This window comes from Brachyhypopomus gauderio, chromosome 10 (assembly GCF_052324685.1).
Source record: "Brachyhypopomus gauderio isolate BG-103 chromosome 10, BGAUD_0.2, whole genome shotgun sequence".
Classification (NCBI taxonomy): domain Eukaryota; kingdom Metazoa; phylum Chordata; class Actinopteri; order Gymnotiformes; family Hypopomidae; genus Brachyhypopomus; species Brachyhypopomus gauderio.
This window is the reverse complement of record NC_135220.1, coordinates 1645400-1672412: the sequence shown is the minus strand read 5'-3', so window position 1 is coordinate 1672412 and position 27013 is coordinate 1645400. Positions and strand designations below refer to the sequence as shown.

General features: G+C 44.3%; 3 protein-coding genes across 4 annotated transcripts in view; all 3 read left to right on the top strand.

The window, feature by feature from the left end:
* The first annotated feature begins 224 nt into the window (after positions 1 to 224).
* Positions 225 to 13171, top strand: lmbr1l (limb development membrane protein 1-like). The gene is made up of 17 exons (XM_077018549.1): positions 225 to 608; positions 5115 to 5199; positions 6583 to 6616; positions 6795 to 6934; positions 7630 to 7733; positions 7970 to 8093; positions 8198 to 8266; positions 8415 to 8479; positions 8788 to 8860; positions 9101 to 9184; positions 9275 to 9351; positions 9432 to 9509; positions 9678 to 9751; positions 10077 to 10167; positions 10263 to 10329; positions 10510 to 10671; positions 11389 to 13171. The coding sequence occupies exons 1-17, from the start codon at positions 546 to 548 to the stop codon at positions 11472 to 11474; spliced, it is 1476 nt and encodes a 491-aa protein (XP_076874664.1). The 5' UTR covers positions 225 to 545; the 3' UTR covers positions 11475 to 13171.
* A 3567-nt stretch (positions 13172 to 16738) lies between these two features.
* On the top strand, positions 16739 to 22181 carry dhh (desert hedgehog signaling molecule). The gene is made up of 3 exons (XM_077018550.1): positions 16739 to 18113; positions 20137 to 20398; positions 20508 to 22181. The coding sequence occupies exons 1-3, from the start codon at positions 17802 to 17804 to the stop codon at positions 21329 to 21331; spliced, it is 1398 nt and encodes a 465-aa protein (XP_076874665.1). The 5' UTR covers positions 16739 to 17801; the 3' UTR covers positions 21332 to 22181.
* Positions 22182 to 24864: 2683 nt separating this feature from the next.
* Positions 24865 to 27013, top strand: part of kmt2d (lysine (K)-specific methyltransferase 2D) — a 28089-nt gene continuing 25940 nt past the window's right edge. The window contains exon 1 of one of the 2 annotated variants that reach the window (XM_077018547.1): positions 24865 to 25031. The gene's annotated coding sequence lies outside the window, so the exon portion shown is untranslated. The remainder of the gene's footprint in view (positions 25032 to 27013) is intronic. The other variant, XM_077018548.1, reaches the window with a different exon arrangement.

Genomic DNA, 27013 nt, shown 5'->3' with positions numbered 1-27013 from the left:
GCATCAGCAAAACCTACGACCAACTGGCCACTAGGTCAGCAGCAGGCCACGGCAGCGATTTATAAGCGCTCTCACGTCTTCTTTTAAATCACGTAGTACCGCCTCTTCTCCCTCCCACAGCCCCTCCCACAACTCGTCCCCCCTCCCACAGCCCCTCCCACAACTCGTCCCCCCTCCCACAGCCCCTCCCACAACTCGTCCCAACCCCCAATAGATGTTTGGGAGCGTATATCAAAATGTATGCAGTTTGTTAACGGCCAGTTAACTTCCATTGGCACATTTTGCTGGCTTGTAACTTCATTTTTTAGAGGTAGAAATATATTTTAGAATTAGCTTCTCACCTTACAGACTTTAAACGGTAGCTCGCAACGGACTGGTGTTTTTAAGAGCTATTTTTTCTGCTATAAGCAGCCAACCTCCCTAAGTTAGCGTTATTTAAGAAAACCATCTTTGCCGTTTTATCCAGACTGGGTCTTTAAGCGGACTTGTGTGTAATAGCTTGTAACTTTACACACCGCTCGCTCCTCAAGATATGGTGTCGAAGGATGGAAACAGACGACGTGTCGGTTAGAGAGCAGCTCTTCCACGACCGTGTCCGAGAGATCATTGTAAGTCTGCGTTCCGGTTTCACCCCGATCACTTGGTGCTCCGTGAACTTGCCGACTACGTTGGGTTAGTCTGTAGAGTGACTGGCAACGATTCAAAGACTGTTGGGTCTTCAAAACGAGGATATTAACCACAGAAGAGAGAGAGAAAGGGGGAGATGCGTTGGTAATCATTGAGCTTATTTTGCTTTCTGTGAACGCATTTGTCTTACATTTGTCTATAACCTCCTTCTGGTGAAATGTATAGCCTGCATCCTCTTTCATATACATTGTTTAATCTTTTTAACCTTGGTATCATGGTACAGAATCAATACGTGAAAACTGAGAATGAAAAATGTGAAACGGACTTTGAAAGATATTAAAATGCAAAGGTTACATGGAATTTATATAACTGAAGTTTGCAGACTTGGTATAACTCTGTGCACGTATTACAACAAACCTTTGATTTTACTGGACTTGGCCTTTACAACACAAACTGCACTTTAGACTTGAAGAACCTTACAACGAGGCATAGACAGTGACCTTTACACCTGCAGGGCCTGCACTCACACTACTTTAAGTACACTGATCAAATAAATGTGAATTAACCTCTACTTTAACCATCACAACACTTTTAGAAAATGTAAACAATAAATGCACTAATTTCAGAAATGGAAATCTCTTTATGGGTTATGTTGGGTGTAGTATATTGTGCTGAACTGGCTTTTGAGTTGGGATGTATTAAGTATCTAATGAACTTCACAGACCTGTTGGCTTTCGTAGCAGCTGTCAGGGTTAAGCCATGACCTGTGCAGTTATGTGAAAGCTGCATTAAAGTATTTTTCTTTTGCTAGCCTGTGTTCATACACATACATTACTCTGCACTGATTTCAGAGACTCTTCACTGGTCTTGGTAACTTGGATTGTGACTGAATCTAAAATGTTTACAAAAGAACACTTTACTATAATAACACAGCCAAGTGTTTCATGTGATCCTTGTCATCATAAGTTGATCCTTTTATCGTTGCTTGAAGCATTCGCGTCGAAATACAGATACAGGATCGGCACTGATGATTAGCATAAAACTGGCCAGTTTAAATGGACGGCTCGTGAGTGCAGTAATTGGTTAAAGTCATCCGCTCTGGTTGTTCAGCACAACTTGTTCACAATCCCAAGATGCACTGTGTGCAGGCGTGCTTCCTCTGCTTATGAGCACTTGCATAAAATGAGAAGCAGCTGGACGTTTCGCAGTCCTGGCCAGTCAAAAAGACCCAATAGACACCGGCTACAGTAAGACGAGAGAGGAGGTCGATCGCTCTCTGACTGACTCAGTGTGGAACGCACTTTGCGAAGTGCTTTCCAGACGTCTACACCCATGTCTTTGTGCTCCACTCTGCACGAAGTGGGCCTGTGTGTGTTTGGTGCTGTTTGCAGATCGGGCAGTTCCGTGCTGTTTGGTGATTGCTCAAGTTCCTTTTTGACGAGCGAATTCTTTCCTGTATATTCGTGGCGTTTTCTCGGCGCCGCTTTGTGAGTTCAATAAAGAGACTTGCCATATTTGGTTTCAGAGTTTGTGAGAAGCGTCTGCATGATTCCGTAGTATTTTTTCACTTCTTGTTTAAAGGGAAATACAACACTAAATCCTCATCTTTATGCTTTTTTGACAACTGTCAAATTCCTGACGCTGCTTGTGCGCCTATCTAGCTTTTGTGACTAGCTTAAGTAGTCAAACATGAGTTCTTGGGATCTTCTCAATGTGGGAAACCACTGCTGTATTTCCGCTCTTTTAGCAAACCACAGGTTTCCATTGGTCAAATGTCAGATTTCAGGCCAGACTGTAGTGTGGGGGTGAGCAATGTGAATAAATTTATTTAGCCTTGACAAGTTTCTGATGCTTCATCCCAATCTCTTGAACAGTGTGGCTTTCGATTGCCTTGCCCTGTTTAGTCTCAGTGTGTTGGTGTTGATTACTGCTGACATGGGTTTCCTGCAAGGGCAGCTGTTCGGTAAAATAGGCAGAGGGTGTTTTACAATATGCAGGCCATGTTCTGTCTGGAAACAGGCTTGCTGTAAGCAAGGTGTTTGCTGTTACCTTGGGGACAGGTGTGGTGGTAAAGCGGCCAATCAGTATTGACTACCAATCATCACAAAAAAAAACAAAAGACTGGGTTTGGATTTGTGATCCAGGCACACTGCTGTTTAATTGAGCCAGATGGCTGTGGCTTGGCACGCAAATGTTCCACTGCCAAGCCATTGTGTAATGGAAACGTATATTTGGTTCATTCTCTGGGGCTAATTCTCTCAGCATGTACCGCAGTGTGCTGTCTCCTTACTGAAATCTGTCATGTTGATGGCATGAACAATAGATGATGGTGAGATCATCTGTTTTGATAATGAAGGATCGAAGATGGTCTTGGTTTATTTGTGGACGTCTGTTGCTTTTCAGTAGCTAATGGTAAATTCTCTGCATGTATAATGTATGTATGGAGCGCTTCAAGTGCAGAGAGTATGTATCCATTTTCATTACCTTTAGCTGTTTATAAACCATCTTTTATATAAAGCGTCTTGAATTGTCTTTTGTATTAATAGTCTTGCATTTATTATATAAACAAACCTGCCAAGTGGTGTGTGTGTGTGTGTGTGTGTTTGCTTGTGCGTACATGCTTAAATATCTCGCAGGGATGGGATGTTGGCGCTCTCTTTTGCTCGTGTTTGCACCTTTGAGGCTGACATTCCCGTTTCCTGTCCTGTTCCCGTCTCTGCGCACGCTTCCTGTTCGCTGGACGAGTGTCAGGACGGTTTTTGCTTAGCTTTGCTTTTTTTCGTTTGCTTCAAGCTTCTCATTTGCTTCACATAGTCCTATCTCCTTGGGAACAATGACGACAACTATACCCCCCCCCCCCCCCACACCCCCATTCAGTTTTTAACTCGTGCTGCCGGTCTGCAGTCACACTAGCTGTACGACCCGCCTGTGGTCCGTACATCAGCACAAGGTCGTCATGATTTTATAGATCTCCATTCTGAAACGGAAAGAAGGGCGGTGGGTTGTTGTGTCAGGTGGTTCCTCTTCTCCCTCACCGCATGGCGGCCGAATGTGTTGAAACGTGTGCATTTGACTAGAGAACAATGGAAGAAGGTTTTAAGCAACACACTTGTAGCACTGATTACACGACACGCGCTAAAAACATTGACAGTCGATACTTTACTTTCTGGACAGTAGAAAATGTGATTCATTGGACGACAAGATAGTGAGGCCAAATTAATAGTTTAATCTATTGTGATTAATCACATTGTTGGCTTGGCCAATCTGTCGGTACACACACTCGTTTAATCCTGGTCAGCCACTTTCATCCGGCTGTGCTGCCCTTTGGGATTACAGCCGTAATCTTCCACTTCCGTCTGTCACGTCCACGAGAGTGCAGGACGCAGCCCTGGCCTGAAATTCTTCCCTCAAACAGTGTTTCGCTCCTCGCCAGTTCTTAAACTCTGTAACAGAGTTGTCGTATATATTTTTAAAAAAGAAAGATTGAGATTATTTATCTGTCCTTAATCTCAGGAGCTTCTCTTGTTTTGTGTTCTATGTTCTCTATTAAATCTGATTTGAGTGGCCTCGCCTCATGTTCCCCTCAGACATGAGGGCAGTGGGGGCGTGGAGGTCACTCTAAGGTCACTCTGTGCTGCCTGAAACACAGAAAATACTGGCCCAAGTTATTTCTGAAAAAGTCCTAATCAGTTTGGAAATAAACCCATTTTGTAATCTGCTCTGCTAGCTACACTGTTGTCCAAGGGTTGTCAAGCTGTTCTGTGACATGTCATAGTGCAAGAGTACAATGTGCAAAAACGTTATTAAACAAAACTGGGGGGGGCACCATTATAGTTGAGCGTAGCTGAATTTTCCTCACACACCGTATGTGTACATTCGGGAAATGTACATGTACTCGTAGGCTGCTGGAGAACAGCAGTAATGCACGTCACGGGGGGGGGGGGGGGGGGGTGTAGGATGCTGTCTGTCTCTTCTGGCCCCCTGTACGAGTCCTCGCCTGGTTGAGACGTCGTCCACAGCTCTGTCTCCTGTCCAGCCTTCAAACTCGTCACACCCATCTGACTCGGCTGATCAGGAGGGTGTGTTTTCATAGCAGGTCGTCTATGCTCCCGCGATAAGCGGCACCAGACACAGAGCTGTAAGACCAGCTGTGAAGGAGAGGAACATTGTGTCGGGGTGATAAGCTTGTGTGTGTGTGTGTGTGTGTGTGTGTGTGAGAGAGCATGTGGGAGAGGCTTGAATGCTCTGGATAGTATTGAAGCTAATTGCTGATAACACACTGATAGCTGTAACACATAACATCAAGCTCCCTTCTTTGGCATTATTAGACCCATAAACACAATAACTCGTATGTCAAATGTAGCTGTGTTGAATAATTGATTTTTTGGGACAGAGGGGTTTTGTTTTATTGCATCATCTTTGCAAAAAGATATTGCTTTTTATTATAATATTGTATGTAGTAATACCTTTTCTCTCAACTCTTCTAGATTTGTGTACAGCTCTTCGTCTGCCTATACATCTTATCCTACCTCATCCTCACCCACTTCAAGAAGAATGCAGAGTTTGTCACAGGTGCGTCTGCCTGTCCTGGGTGGTGTAGGTGGTGTAGGTGGTGTTCCCCTGCCATCGCTTCTCCCGCTGTGACAGCTTACTGCTTTGATCTTTTCCCACAGGATAAGATATAAGGTGCAGTATTGTTGACCCGGGACTGAAAACAGTACTTTGAGCGGTTTGTGAGGGGTGAGCGGGTTCAGGGGGATCTGGAAAGTATTTAAGGGTTCTCTGAAAGGGTTCGCTGTCGCTGATCATGTGAACAGCTCATGATCCCGAGTACTTCATCTGCGTTTGCGGTGCAGGTCCGTTTGCTTTCCTCCGTCTGTTTATAAGTGCGGTTTACGCCTGTGTAAGTTTCTGGCTCTCAAGTGGGGACACTAAAATTACACGCAGGATCAGTGCCCCAACAGCAGAGAACAGCGCTTATGCAACGGCCCTGTCAGCAGGGGGGGGGGGGGGGGGGGGGGGGGGGGGGGGGGGGGTCTGGGGGGTGTGAGGAATTTTTTCCTGGGAGATAAACACTCTCCCTTACCTAGTACTGCTTGAGGCCACATAACATAACATCTCATAACTTTACCTCTTGGTTTTTCTTTAATATCTGGATCCAAAACGCTCCACGTTCTCTCATTCTTTAGCTTTCTGTTTCTTTACTCTCCGTGTGCTTATGAGGGTATCATTTGCAGCGTAGAGATGTTCAGAAACATTAAACGTTAGTGTACTGTCCAGTTTGGAAAAGGGCGGCCCTTTGTTTTGTTGTATCCGCACGACTCCGTTCCAGTGTGGCCAGACTGTAACCAGCTGTACAGACGGGAGAAGTTGGGTCGTTGGGTTGTTGCGGGCCTGTGCTGGATTGACTGGAGGCGTTCCAGAGGGCTTTACTGCCTTCATAGCAGGAAATGTGCAAGAACCTGCTTTCTTACTGAAGTCGTTGGTGTTGTGGCTCACTGACACTTCTGCCTCGCGGCTCTGTGGGATTGTGCAAGTTCTGTTTTGCATAACATGTGCGAGTAAAGGTGTTTTCTCTTGGACCATGTTGTCATTTATAGCTTATTATACATGTCAATCTAGACTAGAAGTTTGTTTTCGCTTCCGCACCAGTTTAGTATTTTTATTGTGCTTCTGTCACTGGGTAAGGAGAAATACATACTCGTACACATGTGACCACCAATGGCATAAACATATCCTACGACAGGGGGCGGGGGGGTTTGCCTTCTGTGTGCTTCACATTGATTCAGAACAACATCGGTCCTAATACTGTTCTTCTAATACTGTCATATCAAGACATTCTGACCTTGTTCACGCACATTATTTACTGAAACAGACCAACTTCAGTTTCATATTCTCTCTCTCTCTCTCTCTCTCTCTCTCTCTCTCTCTCTCTCTCTCTCTCTCTCCCTCCAGATGATGTTGAAGATGCCACAGTTAACAGAATCGTGTAAGTAATCAGCTCTTGGTGTGGGAGTTTTACCGAAGCTGCTTTAGATCCAAGCTAAGCACGCTTCTGTTTGTTTGTCTGGTCTGCCTCGCCCTTTGACCCCGTGCCGTGCCGGCCGGGCTGGGTTGGGCATGCTCTGGCTCTTCACCCGCTGGTTTGTCTCTGGTGTGTCACCCAGGCTGTGGCTGTGCACCTTCACCCTGTCTGTGGCCGTGTGCGCCGTGCTGCTCCTCCCCATCTCCATCCTGTCCAACGAGGTCCTGCTCACGTTCCCGCAAAGCTACTACATGCAGTGGCTCAACGGCTCCCTCATCCACGGTAACGCACGTCCGCACAAACCCCCACACCACCCTGCGTCCTCTGATTGGACACGTATGTAAGACAAGTCATGGAGGCTAATAAACGAGTGCGAGAATCATAAATATAAAAGCGAAATAGATGACGATTGAAGACTTGACATTGAAGGCTTTGTTTTTTTGGAGTGAGGCCAACGGGGTTGTGAGATCATATGAACGCTGATGAACTGACAAACATGAGCACGACTGCTCACGCCAGCGCCAAGCGTTAGTGATCTGGAGAAAGCGATCTCTTACTGTTATGTGTAAAATTCAAACACTCCATGTTAATTGATCTCTCCATTACCCCACTGGGGCTCAGAAAAGAAAATATGGACGAAACAAATATCTAATTTCTAGCTTTTTACAGAAGTTTGTTAAGGAACATATAAAATAACTTTGGAGAGCTGTCTTTATTGTGAAATTTTGACATGAGCTAAAATATTTCAAATATTATAGAATTCTAAATAATGTATGCAAGCAGTGTAAAATATGAGGACACAGCATTTGTTTTGGCCTGATGAGTAGATGAGCAAAGATTTACATTTCTCTTGAATTGCATTTTAGCCAAGGTTTGCCCTCTAGTGGTGACTTGTGGTATATTAAAGATTGTCCCAAATTATAGTTGGTGTGTGTGTGTGTGTGTGTGTGTGTGTGTGTGTGTGTGTTATCATTCAGGTCTATGGAACTTGGTCTTCCTATTCTCCAACCTCTCCCTGGTTTTTCTCATGCCCTTTGCCTATTTCTTTACTGAGTCAGAAGGGTTTACAGGATCCAAAAAGGTAATAATTATCCTTCCTCATTCTTTGTAACTCCCCTGTTGTGATTGTACATGTGAATGTACATATTGCATTGTCAGCTTGCTTGTTTTCCAAAGGTTTGTAACATGTCTGGGCGTGTGTATGCATTTGTCTGTCTGTGTGGGGGTTTGTGTGTGTGGGTGTGGTGTGGTGTGCATTCCTGTGTGTGTGGGTCATGTGTGTATGTGCATTCGTTTGTGCGTGTGCACCCGTTGCAGGGGGTGATGGCTCGAGTGTACGAGACCGCTGTGATGCTTCTTCTCCTCTGTCTGCTGGTGCTGGGCATCGTGTGGGTGGCATCCGCCCTCCTGGACCACAACACCGCCCGAGAGAATCTCTACGGTACGGGTTAAATAGCCCCGGCCCCCCGAGCTGCAGTACAGTGTGTTTTGATCTTTTTTCGGTTTGCCGATGCTGAGTTCCTTGTCTGTTCTGCTCCGTTCCAGACCTGTGGGAGTACTACCTGCCCTACCTCTACTCCTGCATCTCCCTGCTTGGGGTTCTGCTGCTGCTGTGTAACGTCTCACATTCCCTAAAATATGTTTTTGTAAAGTTATATCATTTTTTTTTTTTACCCGGTGGGGATTGTTTGGGTTCGTGTCAGCGTGCCTTGCGGCCCGGGTAACCGGGTCATTCCCCCCCCTCCCTGTTCTGGATCAACAGTGTGCACCCCGCTCGGTATGGCCCGGATGTTCAGCGTCACCGGCAGCTTGCTGGTTAAACCTCGGGTGAGTGGGAGATGTCGACCTTTTCAACAAGCGTTGCAGGAGAGCACGTGGGCCTGGGGACGGCTGTGTAGTGAAGTGGGCCTGTTCGCCCACCGATGAGTCCGCGGTGAAGGACCGTCGCTGAATTGGCACGTCTGCTGCTTCTAAAAGCACATTTAGAGCAAACTTCTTCTCTTCTTCTTCTTTTATTTGATGGAAAGCGCAGCGTTGTCTTCATAGTGTCACTGAACAGCTGCTCAGAGTGAAAAGGGGAGTTGAGTGTGTATTGAAGGAAGCTGATGACTGTGTGTGTGTGTGTGTGTGTGTAGCTGTTGGAGAACGTGGAGGAGAGCGTGGACTGTGCTCTGTTCGAGGAGGCTGCACTCTCCCAGAAGCTCAACAGTGAGTCAGAATAAACTGGTGATATTAACTGCTGTAACTACTCTACTGTGTGTGTGTGTGTGTGTGTGTGTGTGAGCTTTCTGCAGAGGTTTAAAACCGTTAACACTACTGCTTTAATCAAATGACTAACAGGTTATATATATATATATATGTGTGTGTGTGTGCTCTTGCCTTATGTCTCCTCCTCCTCCTGTTTTCCCATCATGACCTCCTTCTCTCCTCCTCTCTCCCCTTACTCAGGTGGCGCCTCCTGTTGGCAGGGTCTGAACTTGCAGGCCATGAAGAGTGAGTTTGTGAGCGTGCAGGCCATGCGTAAGGCCCTGGGTGAGAACTCTTGTCTCTGCATCACTGTCTCCTCGCATCAAGACCTCCCCCGTCCCTCGCACACCCTCAATTACTCTCCCTCCTCCGTAGAGATGCGCAGGAATGCATCGCCGTGGCAGCGTAACCTGGGTTACCCGTTGGTCATGCTGCTGTTGCTAGCTTTAACGGTAAGAATTAGTTTTCTTTGGTGCCGTCATTGGTTTGAGTTGCACTGCAGTTCTGATTCAGGAGGATGTTTGCTGCTCAGGTGGTGTGTGCGTTGATGGTGTGTTTCCACGTACTGGAGTTGCTCTTCGATGAGTCTGCCATGCCCCGACACATGGAGGTGAGATTACGAGATATTACGTTTTATATTTCACGCTTCCAAAGCAAACCCCAAACGCTGCTTGTTCTTGAACTTGCATCGTCACAATGTTGAACTTTTATTCACTCACAACAGGTTGTTTGTTTGTTTTGTAGTCCATCCCCACCAGTAATTGGTTTGTTGTTACAGGACCCCCATCTGGGACTGGCGTCTTTCTCCGTGTTCGGCTCTCTGGGGGCCACGGTGCAGGTCGTCCTTATCCTGTATCCTCACCACTTTAGCCCACGTGTGTGTCGTGTGTGTGTCGTGATCGGTGTCCAGGGAGCTGCTGTAGCTCCGCCGTTTTCCCTGGCCGTTTTCACACCGCTGAATTGAAAGAAGAAAATAAACCAAGGGCCAGACTTCAATTAGCCTCTGTGGCTTTTGGGAACATTTTGCCCTCCTCCGCTCGTTCTCTCTCTCTCTCTCTCTCTCTCTCTCTCTCTCTCTCTCTCTCTCTCTCTCTCTCTCTCTCTCTCTCTCTCTCTCTCTCTCTCTCATATTATCTTCTGCACAGGCTGTGTTAGGACCCTTAATGCTCTCTTTTAGATACCTGATGGTTTCTTCAGTGGTGGGTTTCTACAGTTCTCCTCTTTTCAGTAGTATGCTGCCTCGTGCTCAGGACACCACCCTCACACAGGTACAGAGGCTTCACACACTCGTTCTTGTACCTGTACGCTCTCATTCGCATGAATATTCTAACCCTTGTGTTTTTGCGTGTGTGTGTCTCTACAGATTATAGGGAACTGTGTGTGTCTACTAGTGCTGAGCTCTGCTCTTCCTGTCTTTTCAAGAACTCTGGGTGAGGTCCTACTTTGTGTTCAATGAAAGTCGGAGTTTAGTATAATCTTGGGTTCCACCACTCGCCACAAGAGGGCGCTTATAAGCCATTATTATCTGCAGCTGCCATGAGAATGCATTCACATTCAGGGAGGGAAAAAAAAATCACTTGTTCTTTTTTTTTTTTTTTTCTTGTATTTAGGAATCACAAGGTTTGACCTGCTGGGGGACTTTGGTCGTTATAACTGGCTGGGTAACTTCCACATTGTTTTCTTGTACAACGTGCTGTTTGCCGGGCTCACCTCTGCCTGTCTCATCAACGCCGTCACCTGGGCTTTACAGAGGGAACTCATCCGAGCCTTCGGTGAGTTTCGCAGCCTGGTTCTCAGGATGCTGGCTATGGCTGTGCGGCTTTTCCGATCACTGTCTGTTGTTCAAGATGGTCGAAAGGTTGTTTCAATGAAGTGGTTTGAGCCTGATCAGCTTGTAGGTCGCTTAATGAAGTGTGAAGGAGAGATTCATATCAGTAGCATCGTGCCATTGTAGCAGCCTGACTGCTCTGTGCAAGGAAGTTTATATGCACGGCTGTTTGTGTTTTGAGGCGGCCCTTGGGCTGAGTTGGTGTTTCCAAAGCAGGTCGTGTTTCCCTATGGGCTGGTCTCCTTCCTCAGATAGAAAGAGTACAATTCTCTCAGGAAAGCACAAGACGACTGAAGGGCACCCCTGAGTCGTGAACACAGTCAGGCCTCTTCTGTAGCACACACGCCCGCACCCTCCACCCAGTGCAAACAGCCCTGTGGAGCACGCACACAGACCAGAAACACTCCTGGTGCGCTCCTATAAAACAACAGTGCTCCAAGTAAATGTTAAGCAGACCAAACCTGCTCTCAAGACGTCTCCCATTGGGCGTCTCCCTTACTGGCTGAGTTGTTTTGGTTTCATGTGTTTTTCTTTTTTTTTTTTTTTTTGAAGGTCATTTTTTTCCCCCTCCCATAGTTTAGCCTCAGATCTAGATAATGGCTATCAAGGCTCTGACCTGCTGACCCCTAAAGGCTCTGACCTGCTGACCTCTCTTCCACAGGTCTCCATCGGCTGCCCTTTACCATGGCCCGCTCTGCTGTCCCCTTCAGACTCCTGCTGGCCAGTGGACTCTCCAAGATCCAGTGATTTATTATTATTTTTTCTTCATTTTTATCAAATTGTCCTTGGGTAGTACATTGTCAGCTGAAGAGCGCTGCCTCTCTGGTGGAAGCCCTTGACATCCGCCTCCTGTTGGACCGACCGCGACACGCCTCCGCTCCATCGGCCCGGCAGTGAGCCGGCCAGCGGGGTGCTCGTGGACGACCACAGCTGCCTGCGGTCTGACTGAGCCCCACCGAGCTGCTTCTGAAGAACATCTTGCCTGCCGTAACCTACCGGGGAGATTTCTTTTTTCTTTCAGGGCAGTTTTATCACCAATACTAGGTGTAGGGGACATGAAAGACAGAGAGATGGAGACTTCTGCCTTCTGTTGTGCCTTCAGGATCATGGGTTATCCCACTCTGAGCTAAATGCCTTAATGAAAAATGCAGACAGGCTACAGTGGTGGGACTCTTGACGCTTGTCAGTCCACCAGGGCTATTTTGGAGAATGACGTCACAAACAACATTTCCTTCTCTATTTTCCCCCCCGTGTCTGCGGACTGGGGAGGGGAGGTCTGAGCCAGTGGGCCCCGACGCTTTCTCCTCGTGCACTGCTATTTTTAGACTTCATACACAAAGTCCCCTTGCTGCTCGCCAATGGGTCCCGACTACGAAAGGACGGACGTCTCATCTGAGGTGGGACTGGGGGGGGGGTTGGGCAGAGACGCCGGCCGCGGCATCGCAGGATGCCGTCTGCACCAGGGGATAATCAAGTGGAACAAACGGTGATGTTTAGTCTTGTGGGGGCTTTTATTTTGTACATCTGTTTGAAGTGTCAAATGACACGAAAGAGGCATGGCTTCCACCAGCGGCCGAGTTTGGTGTACGCCTTAAGAACAATTTGATGCCTTTATGAGCCAGACCTGACACTCAAATCCAAGTGTTTTATTTTATTTGATATATATATATATACACACACACACACACACCGACTTGGACCAAGGTAACTGTGAATGTTTATTCATATGAGCAAGTGCAATGTTACACTGTGTGAATGTAGAATTTTGTAATTTCTTTTCCCAAATGCATTCAGATGGCCTTTGCATGGCTTGTTTGCATCTGGTCTGCTTTGCAGGACAAAAAAAACAGTTGATTTTCCAGTTCTTAGCATATCTCAATTAATGTTAGTGTTTGAATTTTACAGTAATGCCACTTTCACTTTCTCTTAGACCAGTTAATCAATTGGGTCTATTTAATCGTTTATCTTTTTTATAATATTTATATCCACTCACTTTTTTAAAAATGTCATTTGCTGTATCAGCATGTCCTTCCAGTAATGACCAGAAGGGGTCAGTGAATCTCAGTCACACAACTCGGTCTTTGATTCTTGTGCAGCTTTTATATTGGTGATATTGTTTCACCTTGCTTTTCTTAAGATGGTTTTGGCTTATTTTCAGAATGGGGACACCTTTTCCACTATAGTTATTTGTGTTGCATGTCTTAGTGTGGGTGGTTGTAGAGTTTGAGTTGTGTGCCTTCGAAATTAAAAGCTATGAAAATGGTGAGATAATATCTCTGCCCAGTTATGTGAATAATGTTTGATTTAGTTTATTAAGACAAAAAAAAATGAATGCAAAAAACTTTCAATTGTAAGGTGTAAATCCACAGTTAAATTTTACAGTGTTTGTAAAACTCTGGAGTTGAGAAGAAAGGAATAAATGTGTTTCCGTGTGGTTTTCTAAAGACTGCCTGTTTTGTTCTGTGTGTAGGAAGACATCTCACAAAGCAACGATAGAAACAATTAGTAAATCTCCACGTTCCACCTCAGGAGTGAGCATATCCCCTCATGGCTGTTCCGGAAACTTCCTGCCCTGCTCAAAGCTTCGCCTCTTCTCTGATTGCATCCTCATTTAGTGTCATGGCAGCATGCATGTCTTACCCCACCACCCTCAACTGCCCTGCGTTTAATCAGCGACCCGGTGTGTCAACACGGTAGCGTAGACGAGGTGCAGCTCTGGGTCAGCTGCAGCCCTCCCCTGCATGGACGCCTGAGACAGATAATGTCCCTTCATCATCAGCACGGCCATCAGTACGGCACACTTGTCCTCTCTGTCCTCCGTCTGCTCGGGCTGGTCTTCATTTCCTCCTCTTCTTTCTTGTTCTGTCTCTCTGGATTAAACGGGCCGCGTCCTTCCCTCCTCTATGATCGCTGATTATTGTTTTCGTTTGTTGCGTGTCTTAATTGAGGATAGTTTTGATTCTGCAATTGCTGTCTGATTGGCTTCCATGGCACAAGGCCCGGTTCATTCTCCAGGAAGAGGCGGGACCTTCACAAGATCTGCTCGTACAAAAGAATTCATTTTGTTTCTCTTCACTACTTGTAAATTATTTATTTATTTATTAGAGTTCAACACGTGGAAACTAATGATCAAATTGTCGTGAGGGTGCCGGAGTTCCTCATCACGAATTCATTGTATTTCCCTTCCTGAACTTGGTGCATAAGGGTGGACACACACACACGGCCGTGTTTGAGTAACTGTGACCATTTGACTGGTCAGAATTATTTTAGCCTATCGCACACAAAGCGGGAGACAGGCAGGCTTTCATGGGATACGATAGGATATCTTTATTGTCAAAACACAAGAATGAAGGGGGTGGGGGGGGGGGCTCAGATTAGCTTTCCTGACAGTTGCTTGTTTGAAGTGTGAGCCAAAGTGCATTTGGAGCTATTATTCCTGCTGGTAAATAGAAGACTGGTGGCAGGAAAAGGCGAGACTTGGTGCTAATCAGACGATAATGGGTCCCACTGTCCGCCTGCCACTGGGTCCCTGCGCCCTGTGAGCACGCTCACAACACACTCACTTCACACGCTGCCTGAGCGCACTGCCTCTCGCCGTCCCCATTGCTGCCACTGTTGAAAGGCAAGGCTTTAGAAAGGCAATGTAACTTCCATCACTTACTGTCAATCCTTCGGGAAGTGGCTTTGATTCCACAAGCGTCATAGGTCAGCGACGAGGAGCAGATGCAGTTAATGACCAAAAAATGGAACAATGTTTAAATTTTTGTCACCATTTTGAAAAGCTTAAGCCCTGGCAAGACAGAGGGAGGCTTTGAAATGCATTGCATCACTGCTAAAAAAAACTTAAGCATATTGTTTTGAGAGAAAACAATTGGTCTTAGATATGTGGTGAATGTGATAACAGGTATGAGGTATATTTTCTTCTTCTGACCTTTGACCTTCTTGCCTCGGGGCCAGGAAGTTCCACCCTGGTTAGCTATTGTCCAGTCCCTGGTAGCATTGCAGCTATCACACTACGGCAAATCTAAATCTTGTGCTGAAAGGCGGCTCTGTATAGCAGACGCGTGATGTGTGATCTAAAATAAGCCGTATTTGCAGTATGTATGTTGCGACGTGTCTAAGTACGTCCATGACGGATCGTCCTGTTTCCGTGATCCCTGGCCTCGTGGCCGCCGTGCCGCGTGTTATTTAAGGTGGGAGGGTTTGGCGTCGGAGCCCGCACACTGCCTCACACCGTGTCACTCTTAGCACGGCTCTGGTGGGGCGCAGAGGGTCACACCACCCTGCCTCTTCCTGCCCTGATAACGGGGTGAGGGAGATGTTGGGATGGCCCGTTTGCTCCTTGACCTCCCTTGCCAGCAGCTTCCCTGTCAGGAAGCAGCAGTTCTGCAGAGTGTCTATTCAGCTGATTTTGTTTTGTTTTGTGTTTTTTCTTTCCCCCCCAACTTACATCCTCTACAACTGCCCGAGTCTCTGAGAATGTAACATGTTTTAGTTAGGTAAACACGTCGTGTGTTATGGCTATAATGTCAGCTCTGAGTGCTCTCTGATGGACGTCCCCCCGACAGACGATTGCAAAGCAGCGGAATGAGGAGCTTTACAAATGACTCAGCATCTAATTTTACTGGAGCTGAGCGCAGAGCCATGATCTCAGCGGCGCGGTGCTATTCTGGGGCCCAGGTGCGGCCGTAGGGCCCCGCTGTGATGCAGAACAAAGAGTGACTCCAGCAGGAAAGATCTCGTCAAGATCTCGTTTTCTCTGCCATAGTTGCTCAGGAAAGGCAACCATTCATGGCGCTAAAAACTCCCATCCTGCAACGTGGGGAGGTTAAGAGCCAAAAAGTGGCGACCAGGGAGACAGAAGTACAAACTAATACCAATTACTCCGTTAAAAAAAACGCATGTTTGTGTTCATGGTGCGGCTGTGCCATAAGCCTCCCTTTCATGTTGAATAGCAGCAAGTTCTCCACTTCCTTCTGGAAGAACGCACGTTTTCATCACGCTGCTCCCTTTATATGTTGCTATTTTTAAAATCCGTAATGTTTGACTGAACTTAGGAAACATACAACTTTATACATATTTTATGTACATATGCAGTATTCGTGTTTTTATAGAAAAATGTGAAGCCGTTATCAGGAGAACCACACAGCTGTGTGCTCACATCATAGATCTGCATTTATGCCAGAAACACTCTATGTATGAGTAGTTATGAGTAGTTTAAATTGATGCTGTTTTAATTATGCCAGGATATAGTGTATAGTTCAAAGGTGAAAAAAGTTAACCTTAATCTAACTGGAGACACGCACCATGATCAGTGAAAGCACTTTTATATGACATTATTAAACCAAACCATATGAAACCACTTCATTTGATATTGAATTATACATAAAACATTATCCACCTTCTCTGAAATTCAAGGGCTGATTCAACGATGACGTTGATGAAGGTGAGACTTCTCACATAATTGAATAATTAATTATGAAGGAATAATATTTTTTGATCTTGCTTGAATATAACTATTAATAATATTTCACACATTAAAAATGTCGACATGTATTGATCATTTTCATTTATGTCAACTGCCCTCAGGTTCTTTGCTTGTGCTCTCTGGTGATACAGTAATGTCCTGTACGGTATTCAAAAAAAAGAAAGAAAAGAAAAAAAAACGCATACAGTGGACAGTAAAACAGTGTTTTCCTGAGGACATTCGGGGGCATTCCTTAACCTTTGCCCTGTCTGTCATTTTGTGCCTAAACGAATTATCTTAGTTGTCAAAGTTCTGGACGCATATTGTAGGTCAGCGGAAATAGCTGCAATATTTCGTTGCTCTTTATTTTTCTTCCATATCTCATTCATTTCGTGACATTAACTGTTCATTTTTTTATTGTCATCTCAAATCAAGCCATTGTTCTTACGTGGGTAAAAATACATGTTTTCAAATGGGTTCCCCGCCCCGTCGAGGTCTTCGTGTACACAGCCACGTGTGTTGTAGCTTCTGTTGGGTCAGGGGCAAACAAAGGAAATCAGTAAAGACAGAAGGTTTTAGAAACTACGCCTCTTTGACGAGAAGCTTGATGTCACTGACCTTTTATTTTTATCTACAAGGCGCTATTCCAAGTCCATGTACAGTACAAAATACCTACACACAGGCTGGACCGCTCAGCTGTAATCTGTTGTCTGTTAAAACAACGTAACACACTGATCCATTTCATGATAATGGAGCGCCGGGGAATTCAAACGGATCTCACCTTTTTCTTTTTCATTCACGTCCCGTATGAGTTTGGTGGAAGGAGCGGAGCGTGAGTCGTGCTGCGTGAGAAGCGAAGGCGTGAGCGCTACTGTCTCCATCCGAGCGCGCAGGAAGGGAGGGCAGTCCTGTCCGCTCACCAGTACACTACTCAATGATCACAGCCAAGCTGTTAAAAGGCGCTCAGTACGAAACCGGGAGGACAGAAGCGCACTTGGACACGTTGGAAGTATCACTCGAGGACCAAGGGAATTAAATGAAGCACGAGCGTGTTCATTAGTCCGGTAATTCTAAAGGATGTGGCACGTTAAACGTGAGGAGTCGTTGTTGTGTGTGGAGCTGTCCAAGGTGGAGAGATGAAGGGATGATGGGGTGAAACACCTGTTGCTGTGCCCATCAGTCAAGGATAAAGAGATAGCAGTCAGTCTAGTGTCTGACCTATTGTCAACATGAGATATAAATAGCGACTACTGGAGAGTTTCCGTGTTCTCTTGTTAGCTTCTATAACTCTAATGCTTCTTAAATGACATATTCCGCTTTATTTTGCTGTAAAATAATACTTTTGTCAATGGTCGGATGATATCTTTCTGAACCATGCGGTTATGCCGTTTCATGCTTGTATGCACCGGTGAAAATGTGATCGGGCACATAATTAGTTCAGGTCAATGATTTACAACCCCAGCCCTCGAGAGCATCCATACTAATTCGGGATCGTGATATGGACGTGGAAAAACTCGGTCGTGCTGAAATGCCAGCAGGTGCTCGGAGCTACGACCGCGCTGCGTACTTCGTGGGTCGCTGATCCTTGGCACACTAAACACGCGTCAATGACGTTGGCTCCGTGGTTAAGGTTGGCACGGTTCGGCCTGCTGGCAGCGTGCACATACACATGGCTGTTGGTCCATGGTTGCGGGCCGGGACCAGGCTACGGTAGCCGCCCCAGGCAGCGCAGACTGACTCCACTGGCTTACAGGCAATACGTTCCCAGTATCTCAGAAAATAACTTGGGCGCGAGCGGACGAGCGGAGGGGAAGATAGCGCGCAACTCTGAACGCTTCAATGAACTTGTGTGCAACTACAACCCTGACATTGACTTCAAAGACGAGGAACGCACCGAAGCAGACCGATTCATGACCAAGGTAATGGAATCCTGTGTAATGGGTTACTTTTGTTAAAAATAACAGGACGCTGTATTTAACTCCATGCCATGTAAAATGTGCTTATTTCATGATTTTAGCAGACCCACCACAGCTTTCTCAATGCAATACTGTGTGCTATTCATCATCAGTGAAACAGTGAGGAAAACCCCGGATTTATTCATCATCCTTATTGGACTGCTGGAATATTCTTTGAAAAAGGTGCAAAATGTGCATTGATATCCACTGTTTCTCTGGGACAGATAGTGAAATTTCAACACTTGAGCCATTGTATGTTGAAGGCCCACACTGATGTTAATTAAGAAACATGATAGCAAAATTAGGTAACAGGATAGCAAAGTAACACTCCAAACAATGATGATTCTGGTACTTTATAGACAATTTGGATATTTTTATAACTCATCAGGCTTTCATCTAATAACCAAAAGGGGGATTAACAAAGTAACAATCCTTTATGTTTAACAATGTTTAACCAGGCTATGATTACTACACTCATGTTTCCCTTTTGTCTGTGCACGTTTTGTTAAAGGATCAAGGCAGATATGCCCGCAAAACACTTTGAGCATAATTCAAAACAATTCAGACAATTTGGGAAAGGCTGCAAATAGATATTCTTATCTTATTATTAATCACCTTCAAATAACAGACAAGAATTGTCAACATTTTGAGCATTGTTATAACACTTAATTAAATGGTTAATTGTCAATGCCTGAAATTGATCCTCCAAATTCTTTTGCAAAGCAATCAGGTGTACAAAGAGAAATATATGATTCATTGTCGCCTCAATATCATACATCAAACACATTTGCAACAATGTAACGAGGCCCACCTGGAACCAAACAATTCACAAAACATAAGAAATGAGGGGGAAAAAATGACAAGATAGGAATCACAGAATCATTCTTTGGACTGCACACATCATCTTGGTCCACCACATTGTGTGAAGTTGGTTTAAGATATTAAGGATATCTAATCTGTTTGATTACACGTGATACATATCCAGCTGAGTCATAGATCTCTTTATGATGCCAAGACTGGGAGTTGGTGTATGTGTATGTATGTATGTCCCCTCTCTGAAAGACATCCTTTGTGCATGTTTTGGAGGGTTCTGCCGGGTCGCCTTTACAGAATTCCCGCCTGCTGAAGTAATGGCGGTGGTGGAAAAGCCTCTATTGTAGTTCTGACAATGAAACGCCTCTGTCAGACCGCACTGCGAGAAAAATGCCCCTGGTTTGTTTTTTGCCCTACTTGATTTCTCACTTTTTCTGTCACATTCCCAAACGCATGCCCAAACATTCCACCAGTCTGCCCTCTCCCTCGGTCTGGGTCTTGCCCTTTTCTTCTTCTCTTGCCTTTCCTAGACCTCCTGTCTCTCTCCATCGCTCATTCTCAGTCCTTATCAATGGTTTCAATATACTCTAATCTACAACGTCGCATTTCCCATGAAAATCCACATTTTTCATTATATACTGCATTATCTGCAGCACTGAGAAGTGAAACCATAGTTTTGTGGGTGGAACACATGGCAGGCAGTACAGATACTATAATGACAGAACAATTTGACTAACAGTGTAAGAAAAGACTGTGTGAAAATATCACTATCTTGTGGGAAAGAGAATTGACCTTGAATTTGCTCTCTTACATAGCTGAAATGGCCAAAGAATGTTGGAGATTAGTTACAGTAGCTTTGTTCTGATTGTTGGAGGCCTTTTTCGGAAAGGGGGTGGCAATGGCCTTTATCAGAGGAGCATGTACAGACAAAAATTTGCTGATATCAACCATTGAACAAAAACCCAGGCAGAAGGACAACACAATGGTGTGTTGTTCAGCCTTCTTTCAGAATGAGCGAATGTGGAAAGGGAAGGTAAAACCACCCAGGTCAAGAGTCGCGTGCGTTTTGGTCATACGGTCCCTCTCTAGGGTATGGAAATCTGCTGGAGTCATACCTCTATTTTGGTTCAAGCTAATTCTCTCTATTCCTCTGTTCTTTGTCTTGCGTGGGCAGCGGTGTAAGGACTGCCTAAACAAGCTGTCCATCGCAGTCATGAACCAATGGCCAGGTGTTCGCCTACGAGTAACTGAAGCTTGGGACGAGGACGACAACCACCCGCCCGGCTCTCTGCATTATGAGGGTCGTGCCGTTGACATTACCACCTCGGACAGGGATATCAAAAAGTATGGCCTCCTTGCTCAGTTGGCTGTGGAAGCCGGGTTCGACTGGGTGTACTACGAGTCCAAGCATCACGTGCACTGTTCTGTCAAAGCCGGTAAATCTCATTAAGACCTCCCTGTGAATGTGATTATAGCTGCTTTAACAATGGAGTATGGCAAGCGTTGTGAACTCCTAACGCTGCTCTCCGTCACTTCATTTCACAGATCACTCTGTCGCAGTGGAGAAAGGGGGCTGCTTCTCAGCGTCAGGAGTGGTGACGCTGGCTGGAGGCTTGCACAAGCCCATGTCGTGTCTGTGCCCCGGAGACGCCGTGCTTGCCTTGTCCGAGCTGGGTGAGAGGGTTTTCAGTCGCGTGCTCCTGTTCCTGCATCTGGACCCCGAGAGCAGGTCCAACTTCCTGATTCTCGGCACAGAAGATGGGCAACACCTCGCGCTTACCCCCAACCACCTCATATTTGTGGCTTCCAACAGCAAACTGCACCATAATGAGTACCACGCCGGCTTTGCAAGTCGGGTCAAGATGGGAGACTACGTTCTGATTTCTGAAAGGGACGGCGGCGTGCGTCCGTCCAGAATAGTCTCGGTTTCACAGGAGGAGAGAATTGGGGTTTATGCTCCACTGACCGAACATGGCAACCTGTTTGTGGATGGTGTGTTGGCGTCCAGCTACGCATCGATCGAGGATCACGGACTTGCACACTGGGCACTTGGGCCTCTTCGCTTCCTCTTTGGATTAGTTCAGTTGTTTGTGGACGAGAACTCAGAGACAACAAATAAGCAATATGGGGTGAGGGTTCACAGAGCTTGTATCACTTGTCCAATTCCCTCTGGAGGATATATTAATGTGAAGCATAACATTAGTGGTGTTTACAGCACAATAAACAAAATAAACAACACAAGTTTGAACAAACGTGCATTCAAACAATATTTTGATTGTATGGATGGATCACAAGTAGGGGTTTATTGGTATGCAAGGATTCTACACACGTTTGGTCAGATGTTTTTAAACCCTCAGAAGTTTTATTAATAAAAACTTAAGAAAGCATACACCAATGCCAGCTGTCTGTGAGGTCGTCAAGTCCTAACCAAATAAACCAACTCACAGAAAAAATCCATATGAATGACAAAAGCAATGATAAAACTATTCATATATGTAATATGGCATTGTTAATTTCTTTTACTATATAATTAGATTATTTTTTGCTGTGGTCAGGCATACACGTGAAGCACACGGTATAACAAAACAATTATTCAACTATGGCACATACTAGTGTGAATTTCAAAGAAAATATTTTATACAAAAGAGAACATATTTCATAGAGCAAAACTATTTATTTTTATATATTTGATTGTATAATATATATACACATGTTCAAGTTATGATAAATAATCTATTGATATTGTGTCTTTTTATGACACTTGTTCTCCAGACTAATAAGTAACAACCAGCATTTTTGATGATGAATTGTATGCTTATATTCCATGGGAATTCTAATACATTTTGTCACAAAATTAACCTAATTGTGTTACATTGACATGATGCTCAATGTTAAAGTATCATGCTAAAAGTGTCACACTTTTAATGACTCAATCTGGAATCGGTGTAACTGGCAGGCCAGTTTTTAGTACAGCAAGAACAAAGGGTTTAAATAATAACAGTGCACTTGTAAAATATTTACATGTCATGTTGCTGAGAATAAATTCAGAGCTAGCCCAATGCAAATCGGGTGATCTTTCAGCCATTCCTGTTTGGGGCTTTATGAATAAAGATTATGAATTCAACCTTTGTTTCAGCTTTATTTCTTCAGTTTCAACAAAACAAGACCAAATAAAATATCTCTCATCTTTAAGAACAATCATTTGGGCTGAAAAATAAATGTAATATCACCAAAGTGATTGTGATTTTTAAAGGTAATGTTTGATATTTGAACATAAAAATGTATTAGTTATTTTATACTTTGTTGATCTTCTGAGTTGAGATATATGTCTAGTCTGTATCGTTTTGTCCAAACTATTAATTATAAATGTTTAAACTAGGTCTATATTCTATAGTCCAATATTATAATCCTAAAGTGATACAAGCATTTTGGCCCTGAATTTTGTCTGGGTTGGTTAACCTTGCTGTGTTTAACGTTTTACACCCCCTTGTGGACAACATGTATAATGCATCATTAGTTTATCGTAACATTTCCCATCTTATCGCCATAACGTAAGTCCAATGTAATTCTGAGTTATATTTAGGAAAACTTCTAAAATGTACCGAAATCTATTGACGATTGCAAACATGGGTTAAGCCATTAAAAATGTAGCTGGTTGTTTATTCATTTTTGTAATAATTTATTAATTACACAAAAAACATTTAGAGGAGGGATTTCGAAATAGCTTAGAAACACTAGTTGCAGAAATGTGAACAATAAATGACCTTCAGAGGTCATTTAGGTCTAATGGTTTATATATATGAAAATAAACACTTAGTTCAGGCTGTATTTGTGTTAAATCGGATTACAGTAATTTCTGCACTGTAGCCTTTGTTTCATGTGCACTATGTCAAGATGGGCATAAGACAAAGCTGAAAAAGCCAAAGCGTTAGTTTGGAATACAAGAATACTTCAAATTATAGTATTAACACTACAAAATGTAATAGTTTAAGTCACTGGATCACTGTATTACGAAGAATAATTGATAGAATAAAAAATGGTAATTCATCTTCATAATTGTTAAAATAATTTTATTTTGACGGTTGTGAAGATAGTCAATAGAATCATCCTGTTGATAGACGTGGCAGATGGATACATATTATCTAAAAGATTTGATGTTCTGTAAGCCACCTGAATCACGCCAACGGCAGGCGTAGCCCCGCCCCTCAATTATCTTTGCTTATCCAATCAGATGTTACATACCATAGAGTCTATGCTCTTCTCCAAACCTGGCGTTTCAGGCTGTAGTTCGTAGTGAATGGGGTAGTATGATCACATGCTGCGGTTAGAAATGTTGTATACAGTACATAGCAAGAATAAATGTATTATTCAAAATCTATGCTGACTTCCTTCAAGAGAACTATTTGGCGTAAACTTGATTTGCTGCATAGACGCACATTAGGCAGTCTACATTACACACTGTTCCATAAATGTCATGCTGTAAAATGTCACTAGCATATAAAGATACAAATGTGATCATTATACGAAGCGTGTGTGTATATATATACACACGAGTGTATGCGCGTGTATATATATATATATATATATATATATATATATATATATATATATATATATATATATATATATATATACGCATACACTCAGCTACCAGTTTAAATATATGAGCACACAATATTACATAATATATTCGTTAATACTTTATAACATAAAAGACTCATGTAGCAAGTGTAGCTCATGAGAATAAAATGTGTCATCGCCATGTATGTGGTGGCGCATCCATTCGCCACAGTTGTACATTTTGGATCTTACAGCGAAGTCCGACTTCCAGCGAATCCCGTGGTCTGGTCGTCTTAACATTTAAAGGTGCATGTAAAGGCCAAAACCGCTACAACAGTCACTTCCTTTCCATCATCTTCATGGGCGCAAGGGTCCCAGCTCGTTGTTTGAGTACATGAGTCCTATAACAATCCCAAAAGCCTTCATTAAAACGCTTGAAGTATCTTAACAGTTCCAGATGTAGTTGAATGTTTTAACAACTTATCTAGACTATTTTGGTACTCTGTTCGTTCGGTAACATTTTAAAGAAGGGTAATTTATTTATTATCGCACGATGTACACCGAAAGCTGGAGCGCCATAACAATTACTGGAGGTAAACAAGCGTGCTGGAAAATGGCTGCATTTCAGTTTCATTTAGCGAGACGCTGGTGCTGATACTCTCAGCCATGCATGTGCCCCTAACTTATATAATATCTGAAAAACCCTGGAATTCCGTTGATATAAAGGCAACAAAATGTGGTTAAATAAATTGCTTGATACGAGTCCTTCGAAGTTCCCTCACACACACAAAACCAGTGCATTTGCGTCGTGGAGACTTGTTTAGCTTCCCAGCGACGTAGCCAGCCAGCTAACGTGTGAACTCTCCCGGTGGGACTGATGGACGTGGAGGTGGCTCGAGTGGAAACGCGTCTTCTCCAAGTTGAAACACAGCCGAGGAGACGAGGTTAGGCGACGGAATGGCGAGCACTCGGCTTCAACGACACCGTCGCTTCCTCCTGGTGCTACAGTAACTAAACGAGGGGCGGGGGGGGGGAGGCAGTTTCACTCGGACGCGAGATTTAGTGAGAAAACTTACCGTGAGACGAGCCCCGTCTCCCCGGGATCTGTAAAGCCGCCGGTGGAAGCTACGCAGTTACCTTTCAAACTAGTTAACACCAGAAAAAGAAGCGAAGAAACTCGCAATACTGCACCAGATTGCCTTTCGTGCGGAGATATTTGTGTTTATTCGGCCGCAGGTCCGTCCTGTCTGGATTAACCCGTACGCGTGAACTCGGTATGATTGATTTTGTTGGCCATCTTGGTGGTGGTGGTGGTGGGGGGGTTTAGCTAATGCATGATCAAATTAACAGCGTTACGGACTTGTTTCTGCCCCCCGCCGCCAACAACAACAAACCGGTCCCCGGTCACCCAGCCGCCCAACTCGAGCTTCATGAGACCAAACCAGGGCGATGTGTGTCTGTAGGACTGTGTTCCCGTGATGGATGTGGGGACGAGTGTCGCTCTGTGAGGTGAGTTTAAACTCTTAAAAACGGGTTTTCACAAAAACATTGTTTTGAAAATCACACTGCTAGTAAAGTTGCCCCCCTTTTAATTGCATTAATTTGCAAAATTGGCCAATTTAAGCAACTTTGCTACCGCCATCAGCACATAAAACAGTGTGTAGTTAAGTTAGCTAGCTGCTCTACCAGCTGGGGGGGGGGATAGCTTCGAGCTAGCTGAGCTGGCTAACCGGGCTAGCCTTCTATTCGTTAAGATATTAACCGACCACCTAGACTCGTCTGTCAGAGTTTAAAAGGTCCAAATAGCTAGTTGATGGTCCGTCTTGATTATTTTAGAGGGGGTTTGTGCCATGGTGTGTGTGTCCTCGCAGGAGATCGGGCTAAACCGGGTGATCACTACTTGGTTCACACGGCTAAGACGCACGAATGGTGCCCTTGGTCCGCGTTAGCCAGCTTCAGCTCCCGTGGACGAAGTTCAGACGGGATTAACTCGAGGTCTGGGCTGGATTAAACTCGAGGTCCGGGCTGGATTAGACTCGAGGTCTGGTCGGTTTGTGATGAAGTGGTTGTTAGGGCAGGTGTGGCCCCGTCAACGACACCTGATGGCACCACCAGCACTTCAGAGCTGGTAGAGAGTTTGGTGCCCTGGGTCGGTGTCTTGTGTTTGACGGCTCTGGAGTTGAACTAAAGTGGTTTAACCTGTTAACTTCAGCTCCGTGTTCGTGTAATAAGCCGTGTGTTTTGTGCTGTAACGTCCCCTGTGTGTGTGTGTGTGTGCGCTGCAGGGTTTTGTATCACCCATTAACGTTAGTTGGCTAACTTTAGCTAGCCGGACGCACTTGTAGTTGTTTTTAATTGTTTATACTGCAGACTCTGCACAGTTTTGATGCAGTGCTGGACTCGCACGAAATACCATTAAAACGTTTGAACGTGTTCACGTTTTTATAAGGTGAACTCGGTTCGAGGTTTAAATGAAAACGTGTTGTCGGTGAAGCTGGTGTTTTGTTCAGATAATTAAGATAGCTAACGTTGACAGCTAGCATTAGCGCACTAGGGCCGTTTGTAGTGTGCATTTAAACTAATAATCTAGGCTAGGGGGTTTTACTTCGACTTTTATATGGAAATTCGTTATTTTATAGTTCACAACTGTGAGGTTAGTAATGTGTTATATTGTTTTATAATTTAACTGAAGGCAAAAATAATATTTTTGGCCTAGTTAAACGGCATGCAACACGGTAATGTGAACTCAGCTGATGGATCAAGAGTGAATTCATTTAAGCTATTCTGTTAACAGCCCTTAGGGGCCGTTTTACCACTTGCTGGTAAAATGACCAATAGTCATTACTGATTTGAACAGTGACTAACATTTGCATGTCCCTGTTGTAGCATTTCCCATTTATATGGTTCATCTCCTAACATAAGCTCGTAATATATAAGAACATGGCTCTGTTAAGACCACGTTGTAATGCAATGTCATCTCTTTTCTTAAAAAAATAACGGTGCAACAAGTCATGTATATAATAGATTTAAAAACCTTGTAAAACCATGCATGTGCAGTATCTCAATATCCCTCTCCCTACCACCAAGTTCTGTTTGCATTAAGTTGCGATTTGCGCCGGAACATAATCATATTTTCATGCACTTTCAATCGTTCAGGTAGATGTTAAAACCCTATTTCTAAAATTATTTTTTTAAGTAACCTGCGTAAAAACCTAGCCACGTCAAAAAAGTTTCAAATGTCTAGACGCTGCAGTTTCCCTTACCCAACGGTCTCTTATCGTGAGAGGAAACAGACATGTAAATCAAGGGATATAGAGCCAACGGCATTTAACCGAATGCAATAAGTGAGCAATGTGTTTCCTATGTATGTTTGTGACACCCCCCCCCCCCCCTTTTCCAAGAAATATCTGTGTGTCGTGTTGCATAAAAGATTTCCCCAAGCTTGTCATAACCATATATAATACTAAGATATAATTATTATTATTATTCGC